This window comes from Marmota monax, unplaced genomic scaffold (genome assembly GCF_021218885.2).
Source record: "Marmota monax isolate L192 unplaced genomic scaffold, Marmota_monax_Labrador192_F-V1.1 WCK01_AAM20220418_F8-fsc00163, whole genome shotgun sequence".
Lineage (NCBI taxonomy): Eukaryota > Metazoa > Chordata > Mammalia > Rodentia > Sciuridae > Marmota > Marmota monax.
Window position 1 is genome coordinate 3,152,859 of NW_026693660.1, and position 17,607 is coordinate 3,170,465.

Genomic DNA, 17,607 nt, shown 5'->3' on the forward strand with positions numbered 1-17,607 from the left:
AGAAGCTAGAGAAGAAAAAGTAAAAGAAAGGTGCAGAGATCAGGGGAAATCTCATGAAAGTCAAAGGGAAATCACTAGAGGGATTTATTTTGTTTATTGGAATTCTTTAAGTCCATACAGCCATGTGTAGTAGTCCTGTTCCTGCGCGCACGCGCACACACACACACACACACACACATACACAGTCTAAATAAAGTTATTTCCTTGAAAATATAGCACCTTAACACAATAGGCATTTGGTAAATGCTTCTTACACAAATGAATATAGATTGAAAATGAAATTAGGATTTCTAAACTTCCTGGCTTCAAGACATCATTGTTTCTGTCCTCCATTTGCATATTTCATAAACACATTTCATTTTTATTTTTAAATATTCAGAAACCTGATGCTCAGATTATGCCTAGAAACTTCCCTCCCTTCCCCTTCTCCCAGAAATATGTTAACTAAAAAACTGGCTTTATGAGCTTTAGGATAGGGCACTTGAAAAAATAAAACTTAATAACAAATCTAAAATGTCTGTACAGTAAATTTAAAATTGTTGAAAGATTAGATATGACTATAATTTAATCATTTAGTACTGAAAGAATGTATAATATAGTCACTAGACTCCTTCAATAATTTTTCAAAATGAGTTATACAGTAAATTTAGTATATGCCTATCTCCATCATCTTTATAGTAAAGGTTAAAACAGTTCCAAAATACATTTATAAATATCTAGTTGAGAATCTGGTGGTATTAATCATGTATTAACTATACATGCATTTTTGAAATCTTCATTGAAAACAGAAACAATATTATGATAGAACAATAAAGGCCAACAAAATAAAAATTTTAAAGGAAAACATTTTTAAAATAAAAAAATTCAAAACATTTATTTATATTAATATTATTTTGTCATTAAAACAGCTGGGATATTTTAACTCTACCGTTTCCCCCCCTCCTTTCCTGGTCAATGCCAAGGTATGAAACTTCTGCTTCTTGACAGTAAAAACTCAGAGAGCAAAAGTTATGAAAATGTTTTGTGAGTGCTATTTTAAGCAGGGATCTTAAAGAGGAACCTTACGAATCTGAATTATTAACTTGCCAAGAGTTGGCAATGAGGTTTTAAACTTTGTGTAATTCTCAGTGTATGAGGAATCTTTATTTTATCCACCTATATTTGAAGGGGATAAAAGTGGACACAAAATCCCAGCTTTTTCTTGATGCATGTTAACCTTTTAGATAAAAATCAGACTAAAATTAAAGCCACCAAAACACAAAACTAATTCCAACTTATTAAGTGGTTGAACATCAATGTGTTCCTCCTTAGGACACTGACAATCTTTTAAGGAAAACAAGAACATCTGAGTTCTGAAGTTGCTGTGTTCCCTTCCCCCACCCCCCTTTGGTACTGGGAATTGAACCCAGGGGTGCTTAAGTGAGCTATATTCTCAGCCCTTCTATATTTTATTTAGAGACAGGGTCTCGCTGAATTGCTGAGTCTCACTTTGAACTTATGATCCTCCTGCCTCAGCCTCCTGAGCCACTGGGATTATAGGTATGTGCCACAATGTGATGTGTTCTTTATGATAGTTTTTGTATCAAGATAAAATTCTTTCATCTTAGGATCTTTAAATGCGTATCTGGAAACTTCACATTCAAAGTTGTTTCCAGTCCACAGCACTCATTCCCTACAAAGATTCCTACACACCAACCTTCCTACTCTCCTATTCTTGTAGGTAAAAGCAGATTGGATTATTGATGTTCAACCACTAAATAAATTGGAATTAGTTTATGTGTTTTGGTGGCTTTAATTTTAGTTACAATCCTAGAAGCCTGCTCTGTTCTTTTTTTGGCTCCAGGGAAAACATTCTTTCCTTGGATACTGAGTTTCCCAAAACTATCAAAGGACAAAGGTGATAGAAAGGGAGAAAAACACAGTATAAAACAAGAAACAGAAGGCCCAATGGCAGAGGAAAAGCCAGCTATCGGTGTTGTTAACTCCATTAGTAGAAACATTTTGGGTGTCATTCTTCTCAATATTAGACACTTATGGCATTAGACATAAGGAACTAGATTTTCACAAGGGTAGGATGCCAAGGAAACTGTTGATACAACAGAAAAGCAGCTTGACTTGACATTGACACTACCATGAGATAACTGGAATACAGATTTATGGAGAGAAAATGCTAGAAAAACATCTTTCAAATGTCAACTCAGAGTGAAAAAAAGAATGGGTTTGTAGTAATTATTTAAGACACCAGGGAGACTGCTTTAGGGCCTGAACATTTATCTTTAAAGCAACATGGTTTTAAAATGGGATCATTTTGAAATAATTTTCTCATCCCAGTTAGGATTTAGTTCGAACATAAAGTTTAAATAGCTCGTGTGCGTGTCGGTGGGGTGGGGTGGATTGAAAAATAGGTTTATCAACTGTCCTGGCCACTGAAAGGTGGCACCAAGATAAAATTTAGAACTGGTTCTAAATTTTTTTTTCCTACCTAAAATAGTTTTGCAACTTGAGAGGCATTCCACTGGGAAAGGGGCTGTGAATTCCATTAAAGTGCACATTCCAACTGAAGTTTTCTGCCCAAGGTCTACCAACCTCTGTACAAACCTATCACTCTTCTACACAAGAGGGCATATCAGAACAGCTCGTGGTGATATACAAAAACCAGAGTTCATCATGCCTTCTGGAGGTGATGAACTGACAGGCTGACAGAAACCATTAACTTCACATTTCAATCCAAGGTTTCCTGTAAAGCCACTGGGTGAGAGGCCTGTCCAGACACTGGCAGTGAGCACAGCAGGGAAGGTAGGAAAAGACAAGAAACAAGAAAGGTGTGCTTTTAGAATTCTAAAACTTAAAAGTAGTCTAAATTTGCAGCCATTGTATGGACCCTGTAAACTTTTGTGATTCCAAAATGTCCCTTCAGGAATAGTTTCTGAGTTTTAAAAAATTACAAGGAGAAAAGATCAAAAGCAGGATATTTGTTTAGTTTTAAAATTAACCTATTAGTACACATCTGGAAATTTGCAATGCTCCGAGCATTTGTTCAGCCCTCTACACCTGCATATCAGCCGCTTTCCAGTCACCTGTCTGCCGAAACAGAGGTAAAGTTCAAGGGTACATTGGTGCATGAAGCTCAACTCAACTGTTTCTACATCTCTCCTGGAGGTAAGAAACCAAAAGTGAAGTGAAGAATAGGAAGAACATGTTTACAAATTTACTCTTTACAGCCTAATGATACCTAGTCACATTCTGATGGCTTTCCACTCTAAGGACTCATCTCTTCAGCAGTCCTCTTTTATTTAATGGGGACTTTAGCAGCACAGTTGTGAAATTTTGCCTAAAATTGCACAATCCTGGTTAATGCTATTCTTTGAAAATTTTCAACTGAAAAGATGATATATCAGGTAACAAGGAATGCAACACTGCCTTTATATAGTAAAACATCTATCTTCTACTTTCCTTTTAATTCTGTGAGAAAGATCAGGGAGAAGAAAATTTCTATGTTAGATTTCATGTCTGAACTTTGTGTGTACACACAGATAAGACAGAGAGCAAGCTGATTATATTCAATAAAGGAATTTTCTTCTTTTAAGTTTCTTTAGTGGAAAAATAGCAAGCTAATCAAATTTTAAGAGGAGAGTTAGAGGTCATTACAGCCAACATCAAATATCACTTAAATGCACATTTTCATTTGGAACCCTTTGATTCTCATTAGCATGGTGCATTAGTTCATTTCAGATTTACCCCATTCTGTCTATGTTTCTAACAAATATTTCTATTCAATCTGCCCAAGATATTTAGCATTTGTTTTATATTTTACCCCAAATACCTTTCCACTCCAAATCATAAATGGTAGCTTGTAATCATTTAACAAGGATTCGGGCTAATATTTGTGTAAATTTTAAAAAGAAGGCATGTTATCGTTAGTTTAAATGATGCCTGGTAAAGTTTAAATAGTCAGGCTGTCTGCTTTGGTGGGGCTTGGGCTCACTGTTTCTCTCCGTTCTTGCTTCCTTCCCTCCCTTCACTTATTCCTGTCAAAAGGAAAGGGAAATGTGTTTTTCTTGGAAGGCTGACAGGTCCTCTCTTTTACTAGCAAAAGCCATGGAAACATGGTAGTGACGAGTTACACAAATCTCTTTTGGGCATTTTGGAATAGAGCAAAATTCTAAGAAAATTTCTTCAGACTCCATTCTTTTCAAGAAGTCTTTCTCAAATGACTAGAATAATAATCTCAATGTAAAGATGAAGGCATCTAATCATATATTTGGTATGAATGCCTGTTTTAGAAACTTTGTTTAAATACAGTATTTCTTGATTAACTGCACCATTTATTTTGTTCAAGCTTTTACAAGTTGGACGATACTGATGACTAGGACTTGGTGGTAAGCAGCAGGCACATGCAGTCTCACCCTTTGGAAGACTGAAAGATACTTTAACAGTTAGGAAGCTATAACCGTGAAATTTCAGACCTACAAGTCAACTAAGAAGTGTGCAGTTCAGTAACCTATTTTGCTAAGGAAGAACCTGTGATCTAACAAGGCTCGAAGGGTTAGCCAGTCATTTTCTTGATTCTGTTTTCTCTAAAATATGTGCCCCTTCCAGCCTCCCAGGAGAAAGAAATGAAGTAGTAAAAAAAAATCATTTTAATATTTGATTGATTTCTAGGTTTGGCTATAAGATTGGAAAAGTCTTCTTTAGACCAAGGTTCATGTGGACTCTCAAAAGGAAAAAAGGAAGGATAGAAGAAAGGAAATGAATGAGGAAAGAAAAAGATGGGAGAAGAAGGAAGGAAAAAGAAAAAGCAGGGGAATGGAGGTTTCTAGTAGGGGCAGTATTTTTACAGCAGTAAGTGTCGGAACAGCAATTTCGTTGCCTATGTAACTGGCATCCATAGATGGGAAACAGGCCATGCTTGGCTGGCTCTGGGCTGATTCTGTGCTTCTACCCAGTTTGGAATGTCTGCGCTAAAAAAATGCTTTCCTTTGGTGTGTTCTTTAATGCCTTTAAAGTAATGTTCTTTCATTCACCTTCTGCTTTGGCTTTACTAACCAAACACGGACACATCTTGTAAAACAAAATCTTCACCGGCCACGGAGAGTCTACATAGCACTGTTATCTTTGGTTCTGGGTCTGGTTCTTTTCATGTGACATAGTTTTACTGCACCTCACAAATCAGGGATCCCATGATGTTGGGATATTGGAAGGTTCACAGCAGATGAGAAGCAGTTTCTATTTTATGGGTGACTAATACTCATGAGCATTAGGGGGGAAACAGTAGAAAACCTGAACAGTAAAAACAACCCTCCCCTTTCTAAATAAACTTCATTAGAAAGTTAAGACCATTAAAAACAAACAGGTAAACAAAAAACCTGTAACTAAAGTATTATGCTAATGTGGATTAAATTAATATGTACTAGTACACTATAAGTATACTAGTAAAAGATGGATTTATCTTTCAGAAAGTTTTCCTTTATAACAAATGCATGCTAGGTCATTAGATCTTCTAATCCACGCAGAAGCCATACCCTCCCCAATTGAGAATGTTGACTTTTGCTATTACCTTCAGGGTCACAAAAAGTCAGGTGGAATCTTCTACCCTGTGTACTGATTCCTAATTTTATTTCAGGGGAAATCTCTAAGAGATTTAAGAGAGTCAAGAAACTTCTGAAAAAATTAGGAAGTAGGAAAACCCACACTTAATAATAAATAGAAATATCAACAACTTAATCTGCTTTTTTGGCCACATAAATTTATATTTTCACTTTGTTTATAACCTTGATGGTTAATTTCAAAATTTCCTAGGCCACAAATTCCAAACAGGGATTTCCTTAAACATCTTCCTTTCTTTGAACCCCTATTCATCCTTGAAGACCCAGTATTTTCACTCTTCTAACTCCCAATTTTTACTCTGTTCCCATAGCTTCTTTTGTACATTTGTGTGCTTTTGTGTGTGTGTGTGTGTGTGTGTGTATATATGTATTTATATATCTGTTCCCTTCACTAGGCTATAAACTCCTGAAGGGTAGGGCTATGTTAATGTATCCAGCACAGCAACTAGTGTGGAACAGAGTTATTTGTTCAAATAACTGCTGAGTTAAACTGAAAGTGAAGACTTAAAGCTCAAATCATGGGCAATCCTTGCTAATATCAATTCTGGCTTCATTAAGCATTGTGGCCTACATGTGTTAGACACCTCTACCATTCAATGACACCTTCTACCAGAGATTACAGAATGAGGATTCAACTAATAATGTCCCTTCTATTTTCCTTGTAACTTCACTATGGGTTTCTTTTGCCTCAAATACTTCACATCTGTAGGCATAAGTAATGTTGATGGGATTTTGCCATTAGGATATGAGTGCAGACACTAATATACTCATTGTATGTGTGTTTATTATTACAACAATTCTAACACATATCATTCTTCTGAACTACTTGTCAGGCACTAGCAAGGAAGAGCTCAAAGTATACAACAAATCTGCAAAGTCAAACACATTTCTCTTCATTATGGAAGAACACAGAACAAAGTAACCAACAGTAACTTGGTCTAGAAGAAAACTACTATATTTATATTCCAGTCATGTCAGATAATAGTAATCTCAAGTTTACATTACAAGTACCTAAATTATCTTACAAATATAAGATTTATATGCAATGTCAATTATTCCAGCAACACACTGAAAATTCTTTAAGTGAATCTTAATGTAGGGAAATAAATCCAGTTTTACATAATTGTAGTTTGTCAGAAAAGTATGTTTAAACTAAATATAAAACAGAGAGTATTTCTACAGGTAAAAGATATATTACAATGAAGAACAGACGTCCTCATATTTGAATCAGATGATTTAATCGAGTGTTTAACAATGACAGAAACAGCTTTGCTGAAAATAGCCTAACTATAAAACACATGGTCACTGAAAAATTTCTAAGATTTTACATAGCACTGGTTTAATCAGAAGACTTTATTGCTACTTTCTAATACAAGAAAAGTGACTCAAGAGTTTCTGTACTTTTAAAATTTTGACTTTAATCCATGAGTATGGATATAGGACATACCACTTTTCCAAGTCTTTTTAGTTGTAAGCAGTTAAGTCATGTTTTGGTTCTACTCTGAAATAAAAGCCCTTAGGTTGTATATAGAATAATTCTAACATCAGTTCTTGGTCAAAATAGCTTTTCTTCCTCCAAAACTGATAAGAATGTGGAACAATTATAAATTTTCCTTCTGTGGGTTTAAGAAGTAAATTAAACTTGATTCCTGAATTAGATTATTCGAAACCATTTTCTAAATAAGTTCTGGACAAAACCCAGTAACAAAAAACAGAATGTAAAAGAATACACATGAACAACTCAATACAGCCATAATGACCACTTACAATATGCAAAGTACTGTGTTAGGGCACACAGACTAAAGATGCTTCACTCACTAAGCATTGAAGAAATGTTTTGGAATTCAAACTGTCTCTGCCAAGATTTAAACTTCTTCTAGGCCTCAAACTGGGCTTTCTCAAACAAAAATATAAAATATCATACAACTCTAAGCCTCAACTGCAGTGTATGAATCCAAATAGCATTACTACATGGATGGTTCCTTGGTAAAGCCAAGAATCTTAAATATTCATGGTTCAGGGACTCTACTTTGATTATATTCTCACATAGTAGCTATATGTCACTTATATAATTTTGCCACATGGGTTCTTCTTCATCAAAGCATGCCAGGTTGTTAAGTTAAATAAGTGTGTGTGTGTGTGTGTGTGTGTGTGTATGTATATATATATATATATATATATATATATATATATATATATATATATATTTTTTTTTTTTTTTTTTCCCACTAAGGTGACTGTCCTATATGTGAGTCCCTACTCGTTTATGATGGAAGTGTAGAAGTTGTAGAAGTTGTGTGGTCTGGATGAAAAGAAGTATGGTTTACCCATTATCATACACATGCTTGTGTGTGTGTGTTTCAAGGAGTTATCAGATATCACCACTCAACACATGGAAAAACAAACTATGAAATCCAGATACCAAGGCTCAAAAGTGAAATTTTACTTGAAGTCTTTAAGAGCATTTTTTTTGGGGGGGGGCAGGTACTGGGGATTGAACCCAAGGGTATTTTACCACTGAGCTATATCCCAGGCCCTTTTTTTTTTTTTTAAATATATTTATTTTTTAGTTGTAGTTGGACACAATACCTTTATTTATTTATATATTTATTATTTTTTATGTGGTGCTGAAGATAGAACCCAGGGCCCCTCATGTGCTAGACGAGCACTCTACGGCTGAGCCAAAACCCCAGCCCTATTTTTTTGGAGACAGGGTTTTGCTAAGTTGCTGAGGCTGGTCTCAAACTTGTTATCCTCCTGCCTGAGCCCCCAAGTCACTGGGATTTACAGGGATGTGTCACTATGCCCAACAGAGACTTCTTTAATTGACAGAATGGCAGTTCTTTAGATAAATTGTCTCCTTCAGAGTTTAGATCCCTTCTTTTCAGCATGAGTGGAGTACTGACAGAGAAGAAAAAGTTAATTCTGGATTTAAGGTCAGAGTGACAAGTTCCATCACTCAAGTCATAGTAGATGTGTAACCCTTAATCATATATTAAAACACACTAGCTCTCTATGCAATGGGGCATAATAAATAGGTCAATTTTTCAGTTAGAATGGTAAAGGAAGATTAAAGACACAAAGTGAATTCAGTGATCACATTATAATTTTTAAATTTCAGTGGCTTTCTTTTCTTTCTCATTAAGAAGTACAGACTTAAAGTTCTTGAAGGTTACCTGGGGCAACCAACAACTCCTCTCACATGCAGTAAAAAAACTTCAAGATTGTATAGGTTGTCTAGTCTGGATATGACGTAGCAAATTCCTTGTCTCCCATTCCACATTATTCATAATTTGAATGAGTTTACTTTGAAGATCTATATTGCTGGGTAATCCTAAAAAGAAAGGCATTCTATTGTTATTCCTGCAAATACTAAGTTTCTGCCTGGCAAGAATGTCAAGTATTTTTAGCTGTAAATTATATTTAAGATGTTTCTTGACCCTAGAGCATTTCAGAAGTTCAATAATATCCCTAAAATTATCTGTTAAATGGTATGTATATATGCAAATAGGTATTTCAGAGGATGGAGAGGTACAAAGCATAGGCCTCCTGGAACAATATCTGGTACATGGTAGGCTATTAAAAAATATTTGAGGAAGGGAAGACAAGAAGGAGAGAGGGAGGAAGGAAAAAAAGAAGGGAGGGGGGCTGGGGATGTGGCTCAAGCAGTAGCGAGCTTGCCTGGCATGCGTGTGGCCCGGGTTTGATCCTCAGCACCACATACAAACAAAGATGTTGTGTCCGCCGATAACTAAAAAATAAATATTAAAATTCTGTCTCTCTCTCTCTTTAAAAAAAAAAAGAAGGGAGGGAGGGAGGGAGGGAGGGGAGGAAAAAAAGAGGTGGGAAGGAAGGGGGAGAGAGGAAAAAAATTTATCAGATTCTCAAAGGCTTTTATGACCTAATGAAGATTAAGAACTATTTGAGGCTATCAATATATGATAAATATCTTCAAATGGAAAAATAAACTATCAATTATTTATGGGCAGATCATGTGGCTTTCATTTTCTTAGTAATAAATTTACACATGGTTCACTATTAACCTTACAAATTGCTTCTGTAATAACTGTTTAAATTGATTCCAAGATTAAGAAAAGAGTGATAAAATCTCAGAGTCTTAGAATTTGTTAAATTGGAAGATTTTTTTTTTCTCCCATGTAGCCTGAAATCTAGAAGACTTAAAAAGCATGGATTTGTCAGTATCCTCAGCCACAGAAAGGGCAAAGTACACAGTTCAGTTTTAATTACTGCTTGGTAATAGTTTAAGAAATGGTATTTTCAATCTCTACCATTAAGTGGGGAATAGGAAGGAATTTTTGAAAGCTGGGCAAATGTTTAGCTCTTTTGAATCAATCACTCCAAGCAGAATATTTTCAAAGCTTTATCTTAAGCATACTGATGCTTCAAAATGCTAGACAAAATCATCAGTCATATATACATAAGTAACATTTCTAGAATTAATGTAAATGATTTGTGAATTACCTTAAGTCCATTGTACATGTCTCTCTCATATCCAGATCTATTTGTTTTCTGTGTTCATTTGGTATCAGAGAATATAAATAAAATATAAGCTATGGTCTCAGTCCATAGGGGCCTATAATTTATTAATCATGCTTACATAATCAGTAACCAATTAATTAATGATATATAATGGCAGAGAAAAGATTTCATAAAATGCATTCTAAGTACAGTGAACAATGTTGCTTCCCAATTATGACCTATCATTGCAAATTTGACTCTCTCATTGGTATTATTTATTAAGGGTGTATACAGGTACATTTTAACTGGAGCTGTGGAAGAAATTAATGTTTACACTTTATAACTTATTTAAAATTAATTTATGATTGTCAAGAAAATACCTACAATTACATTTTAAAAGTTTATTAATCATTTGTTATACATTTGCTTTAGGGAAAGGATTGAAATCTAGATGCTACAAATCTGACTTTTTGAAAAACTGACTCTTAAGACCAAAATAGAAGATCAATTCCTTCTATTCAGGAAAAAGTTTAAGTTGTATTGGTTTTCATATTTTCTACAAACAGAAGACTTTTTTTTTCTCTGACCCTGTGAAGACAGAAGATGTCTCAAGCTAAGGCCAGGGGGTATATATTAAGTGATCTGGAAATGAGAAATGCAAACTAAACTATGTCTATTACCCCACATTAGCTCAAACTTTCAGTTGAGGTCAAGCTACATCAAAGGCTTTTGGTATCATACTGGTTGAAAGTACTGTGGATATGTTTTAGAACAAGGATTGCTATATTCCCAGGTTGAGGAAGCCAAGATGCAACTCCAGGAAAGTTAGTGTAATATCCTAATCAACCTATGAGAGATCAGGGTTAGATGAAATAGTGGTTAACGAATGTCAGGATAAAAAAAGAAAGGCAAGGGCTGGGGGTGTAGTTCTTGCCTATCACGTAGGAGGCCCTGGGTTCCATCTCCCCATGGCAAAAGGAAAAGAAAGATAACAAGCTATACTTGAGTATTCGTTTCTTTAAAATCTCATTTTATAAGGTTCAATTATTTCTACTTTTTAAAACTGGGAAATAATTTATATACAATAAAATATAGATTCTAAAATGTTCTCTGTTCAGTGAGTTTTGAGAATAGCACACTCTCATGTAACTACAACCCAAAACAAGATCTAAAACATTCTTATCATCCTTTTCCAGTCAACACCTACAACCCTCACTTCTGCTACCAACCCCAGAGGGAACCATTTTCTGACTTTTATCACCACAGATTAGTTTTGCCTATTCTTAGACTTCATATAAATGGAATCATGTAGTATATACTTCTTTGAAGATGGCTTCTTTTGTTCAACATGTTTTTGAAATTCATCTGTGTTGTTGAATACATCAATAGTTCAATTATTTTTATTGCTGAGTAGTATTCCATTATATTAGTGCACCACAATTTGTTTATCCACTTATTGATAGCCATCTGGGTTACTCCCTTTCGCTATTATGGACAAAACTGCCATGAACATTTGTGTAGGAGTCTGTGGATATAGTTTTCATTTCATTTCTCTTCAGTAAATACCTATGAGTGGCAGTTGGCTGGATCACATGGTAATTATATGCTTAAATATATAAGAAATTGATGACTCCAAAGTGGTTGTAGCATTTTACTCTCTCTCCAGTGATGTGTGAGTTTCACTTGCTCTTCATCCCCATTAACACATAGCAATATCAGTCTTTTAAATTTTAGATATTCAGGAGGTATTCCTGAATAGCTTTAATCTTTAATCTACAATCCAGCTTTAATCTGCATATCCAAATTTAGTATTTGATATTACTACCTGTTTATAATAAAAAGTTATATATTTAATTGTTTTTATAATGTCCAAGAAGCATAAAAGAAATGCTCAACATGATCAGTTATGTAAAAATGCAAAATAAAACCATAATAAGCTATCATGCCAGAATTCCCAAGAAAGCTAAATTAAAAGAACCAATAATATCAAGTTTTAAAAGGATATGGAACAACTAGAACTCTTACACATTGTTGGTGAGAATATAAGTAGGCACACAACTTTAGAAAACCATTTGGCACTATCTGCTAAAGATAAACAAATCCCTACACTATGACTCCACCAATTCCACTCCTAGGTAGAAACCCAAGAGATATCAGCACCTAAAAAACATAAACAAGAATGTTCATGGAAATTTTATTCAAAACAGCTCAATATAAGTGCTATGTAAGCTGTATGCATTCCCAATACTTTTTCCCAGTCTGTGTTTTACCTTTTCATTTTTTAAAAAGGTGTACTGAGAAGAATAGAAGTTTTTAATTTCATGAAATTGTTACTTTTGATAAGGTACCATTTATTTTTTCTTTTATAATAAATGCTCACAAGATTCTATTTAAACTGAGTGTTTGCTAATATTACCTCTTTTTAAATAAAGAGCTACATATTTGGTTGTTTCTATAAGAAACAAAAAATTATCTTATTTCATTTGCAGATAAAATATCTTTAACATAAGCCTTACTATTTGAACTTCATTGCCATGGTTTAACAGAGCCATGGGAATACAAGGATATGACTTGTTTTCATGTATGATAATTAAAATATCAAGTTTGTAGTGAATAAACGTCTTAAATCATAATATTTCAATGAGAGTCTAATAATTTTAAGGCTACATCCCTAGAGATTTTAGAACCTAAATAAAATTTCATAAAGAACACATATTACATATATATGATATATATATATATATATATACACACACACACACATATATATGCATTGTGCATTATTTTATTCACACAGATGAATCAAACATTTTCCCACCTTATATTTCATCCTAGAACTATCAGATATCTCACATCTATCTAATAGGATAGATGGCATTCTCATAACTCACAATTATTTCCAGCAACTTTTGGCTGTTACTACTATCTATGTGAAATTAACCTTAAGGAGCAGATTAGTTCCTGTGTAAAGTGCTAAAATTATTTAGTGCTTTGAGTTTCTATACAGGAACCACACAGGATTTTTTAAAAATTTATATATGACAGAGGAATGCATATTCTTAATAGACATAGAGAGCACAATTTTTCATATCTCTGGTTGTATACAAAGTATATTCATACCAATTCCTGTCTTCATACATGTATTTTGGATAATAATGACCATCACATCCCACCAACATTTCTAAGCCCATTCTTCCTCCTTTCCCCTTCCAACCCTCTTCCCTATCTAGAATTTGTCTATTCCTCCCATATTCCCCTTCCACCCACTATGAATCAGCCTCCTTAAATCAGAGAAAACATGTGGCATTTGGCTAACTTCACTTAGCATTATCTTCTCTAACTCCATCCATTTACCTGCAAATGCCATGATTTTATTCTCTTTTATTGCTGAGTAATATTTCATTGCCACACAGGATTTTAAGGTTGCTTAATGCCTGCTGATAATGTCCGATAAGAAAAAGACTACAGAAATAGTTGTGAAATTTTTGGTTAAGATTTATTAGTTGTCTTGATAAAGAAATCCAATAAAAACAACTCAGCACTAATTGCCAGTATTTAATTATGCACACTTAATGCAAGAAATTAAGTGCTAGAGGTGAATACAGAGATATCTGGTCCTGAAGGTGTTTGTACTCTTAATAAAAAAAAAAACTAGGACTAATGTTATATATAAGGTAAAATAGAAGTACAACTAGTAAGTACCTTTTATTTATTTCTGGGTAAGCATTTAAAATGTTATTTGAAACACTTATGTTTATATGCCTGTCTTTTGTGTGAGGATGCTAAACTTGGAGGAAGGGACTTATCTTATTCATTCTTGAACTTCCAGGCTCTGGCATAGAATCAGTACCAATAGGCAAGTGTAGAATAAATGCTTGGGAAAGTTAAGAGATGTACAGTACAAGGATGAAGGTAGAGCTCATTGGTAGAGCTCTTGTCTGGCACACACAGGTCCTGGGGTCAATCCCCAGTACTGCAAAATATATAAATAATAAATAACAATGTGGGGGATCGGGGCAGGGGGTAGAGAGAGAAGGTATATGTTGTAAAGAGATAACCCAGTTAGATAACCAGATAGTGAAATTACAAAAACATTCAGGAGAGGGAAAATTTAGTTAGATTCTGAAATGTAAGTCCAATTTATCTGGTAAAGATTGGTCAGGAGGAAGGGGAGAATTCAAGGAAGAAAAAAGAAGACATGTAAAAGCATGGAGAGAAAAGCATTCTGGAAAGCCTCAGTTGTGCTAGAGCATCACACAAATATGCAAGAGGGGTAGTAGACTTGGTCAGAAAAGTAAACTGTGACCCAACTATAGCAAGCTTTGAGTGTCAGGTGAAAAAGTTTACTTGGTAGATTGAAGATTTTCAGAAGGAAAATGACTTGATTAGGTATGTGCTTTAAAAAAGTAAATCTAGTGGTGATTTTGTATGGAGGAGCTAAATTATAGCAAATTATAAGGTCCATAATATATCCTCTTTATGAGGTACTGGATTCAGCGTACTGGTACAGGACCTGCAGGTAATCCTTTCATTTTTGATGCTGTTTATCTGCAGAATCCTCTCTCTCTCTGTCTCTCTCTCTCTCTCCCCCCCATTTTTCCTTGAGCAAACTTGCCAGGGGCTTATTGCATTGGTTTTATTGGCTACTTTCAAAGAAATCAAGCATCTAAAAACTTCATCTTTATCTGAAATGCTTGGGACCAGAAGTGTTTCAGATTTTGGAACTTTTTTGAATTGGGAATATTTGCATAAACTTCACCAGTTGCATATCTCTGACCTAAAAATCTAAATCTAAAATACTCCGAAATTTGAAACAGTGTCACAGTAGTGCTTAAAAAGTTTTGGATTTCAGGGTATTGTAGATTTTGGGATTAGGAATGCTCTATCTGTTCTTTTTCCTATTTTATTGTGGTAAAATATTTAAAAACATAAAATTTACTGTTTTAAAGTGTACCAGTTCAGTGACTAAGTGCATTCACAATAGCTGGAATTACACGTGTGCCACCATGCCCACATTCCTTCACAAAACTTATTCCTCATCCAAACTAAAATTCTATACCCATTAAATGAGGACTTCCCATTCTCCCCTTCTTCATAACCCTCATAACCACCCGTTCTACTTTTGACTCCTATGAATTTGAATACTCTAAGTGTCTAATAAAAGTGAAGTCATACAATACTTTTTGTACCTTATTTACTTTTATTTACTTAATTATTTATTAAATATTTTTTTTAGCTGTAGATGGACACAATATCTTTATTTTTATTTATTTATTTTTCTGTGGTGCTGAGGATTGAACCCAGTACTTCACGCGTGTGAGGCAAGAACTCTACCACTGAACTACAACCCTAGCCCCTGGCTTATTTCACTTCACTGTTCATCCAATGTTGTAGCATTATAATTTTGTTTCTTCTTAAGGTCAAATACATTATTTGAATGTATCACATTTTTTTTTACATTGATAGACATTGGGTATTTCCCACCATTTGGCTATACTGAATGCCACTGTTACAAACATTGTTTTGCTCACATTGTGTTGAGTATATTTGTATTTATATTCAAAGGGGATATTAGTCCATAATTTTCTTTTCTTGTAATGTCTTCATCTTGTTTTGATAGCATGGTAATGCTACCCTTATGAAATGAACTGGGAACCATTCCCTTCTCTTCTATTTTCTGAATGAGATTGTTCAGAATTGGTATTATTCCTTCCTTGAAGGATTGGTAGAATTCACCAATGAAAGTATCTGAGTCTAGAATTTTCTTTTTCACAAGTTTTTTTTTTTTCTTCACAAATTCAGGTTCCTTAATAGATATAGAACTGTTCATGTTGACTAATTCTGAGTGAATTTTATGATTTTTATCTTGCAATCATAAATCAGTTCATCTAAGTTGCTGAATCTATGTGCACAGAATAGTTCATAGCACTTCCTTATTATCCTTTGACAGATAATCCTTTCATTCCTGCTGTTAATTCGCAGAGTCCTCTCTCTCTTTCTCCCTTTTTTCCTTGATAAGTCTCACCAGGGGCTTATTAATTTTATTGACTACTTACTTTCAAAGAATCAGCTTTTGGTTTCACTAATTTTCTTTATTATTTTTCTGTTTATTTCATTGACTTCTGCTCTTATTTTTATTTCATTTCTTCTGCTCCTTTGGGGTTTAATTTTTTTTATCTTTCTATTTTCTTAAGGTAGAAGCTTGTATTAGTGGTTAGAGAACTTTCTTCTTTCTAATAAGAATTTGATGTTATAATGTTATAACATATTCTTCGGCTGCATCTTAAATATTCTATTTATGTCAACTATTTCTAATTTCCTTTCCTAATTTGAAATCTGTCATTTCTCTCCACAAGTAGTTCAATATATTTGACAAAATATACCTCTAAAATATATATCCACATATTATAATTTTATTTAATTGTGAAAAGGAAAACACAGTAAATACTTATGCTAGGAGAATAATATAAAAGACATGGTCAAATTCAGCTTTGTTAAATTATTTTTTATTTGAGAGTCTCCTCAGGCATAAGGGTCTTTTTTTTTTTTTTTTTTGAGAAAGGGTCCCATGTTGCCTAATCTGACCTTGAACTCATGATGGTCCTGCCTCAGCCTCCCAAGTAGCTGGGATTACACATGTATGCCACGATGCCCAGCTGAGCCCGGGATCTTGAAGTTGATTTTTCCCCATTCAAATGATGTTTCCATCTCAAAATATCATGGGTCATGGTATACTACCTAATCTCTTTAACCTCATTATCCTTAGTTATAAAACAGGAATAACACTATTTCCAAGAAAAAGTTATGAGAATTAAATGAGTTAAACCCATATAATGTAATATAATACCTGGCAGACAGTAAAAGGTTCAGTAAATGTTTGTTGAATGAGTGAATGAAAGTTCATCCTAACTTTAATGAATTTTCACCCTATTTCTTTTACTCTTCCTCTGTTTAGTTCAAATCTCATTACAGTAAAGTTTAAAGACTTTTTCCTAAAATAAAATAATCTACTTTGTGTTTGATCAAAACTCAAAATTTCTTTACTCATCAAATATTTATTGTTTTGTCTAATTAAATGAGGAGAATTTGGGATTTTTGAAACCTTCTTTATTTTGCTTTTCTAAATTCATCCAATTCAAGAGGATAGCCATAGCTTTAGACACTGATTTATTTTCCCATCTAAAAAACTGAGAAAACTCACTATGAACCTGTTATCAACTTCACTACTGTTTACCTGAAATGCCTAAATATGGTCTATGATATACACAGAACAAAGTGAAATGCCAGGACACCAACGTGAGATTCTTGACTATACAGAGCTTGAGGGGATAGAGTCTTCTTGAAAGACCAAGAGAGCCATGTACCATGAAGCTTTCCTATAATCCCACCTACTAAGGAGGGTGAGGTAGGAGGATCACAAATCCAAGCCCAGCCTGGGTAACTTAGCAAGACCCTGTCTTTAAAAAAAGAAAAGAATATGTCATCAGAGAATATGAAAACTATATGCAATTTATGCAATTAT

General features: G+C 34.2%; 2 protein-coding genes across 25 annotated transcripts in view; one reads left to right on the forward strand and one right to left on the reverse strand.

Annotated features, from left to right (window-relative positions):
- Dcp1b (decapping mRNA 1B) overlaps nucleotides 1-17,607 on the reverse strand; it is a 66,905-nt gene that overhangs the window by 36,498 nt on the left and 12,800 nt on the right. The gene's annotated exons all lie outside the window — the stretch shown is intronic.
- Nucleotides 2,542-17,607, forward strand: part of Cacna1c (calcium voltage-gated channel subunit alpha1 C) — a 699,954-nt gene continuing 684,888 nt past the window's right edge. For 7 of the 20 annotated variants that reach the window (XM_046459854.2, XM_058584156.1, XM_058584158.1 and 4 more), the window contains exon 1: nucleotides 2,544-3,159. In XM_046459854.2, the coding sequence (XP_046315810.1) occupies nucleotides 3,021-3,159 (139 nt within the window). In that variant the 5' untranslated portion in view covers nucleotides 2,544-3,020. Of the gene's footprint in view, nucleotides 3,160-17,607 lie in introns of all 20 variants that reach the window. The other 13 variants (XM_058584166.1, XM_058584163.1, XM_058584167.1 and 10 more) reach the window with 5 other exon arrangements.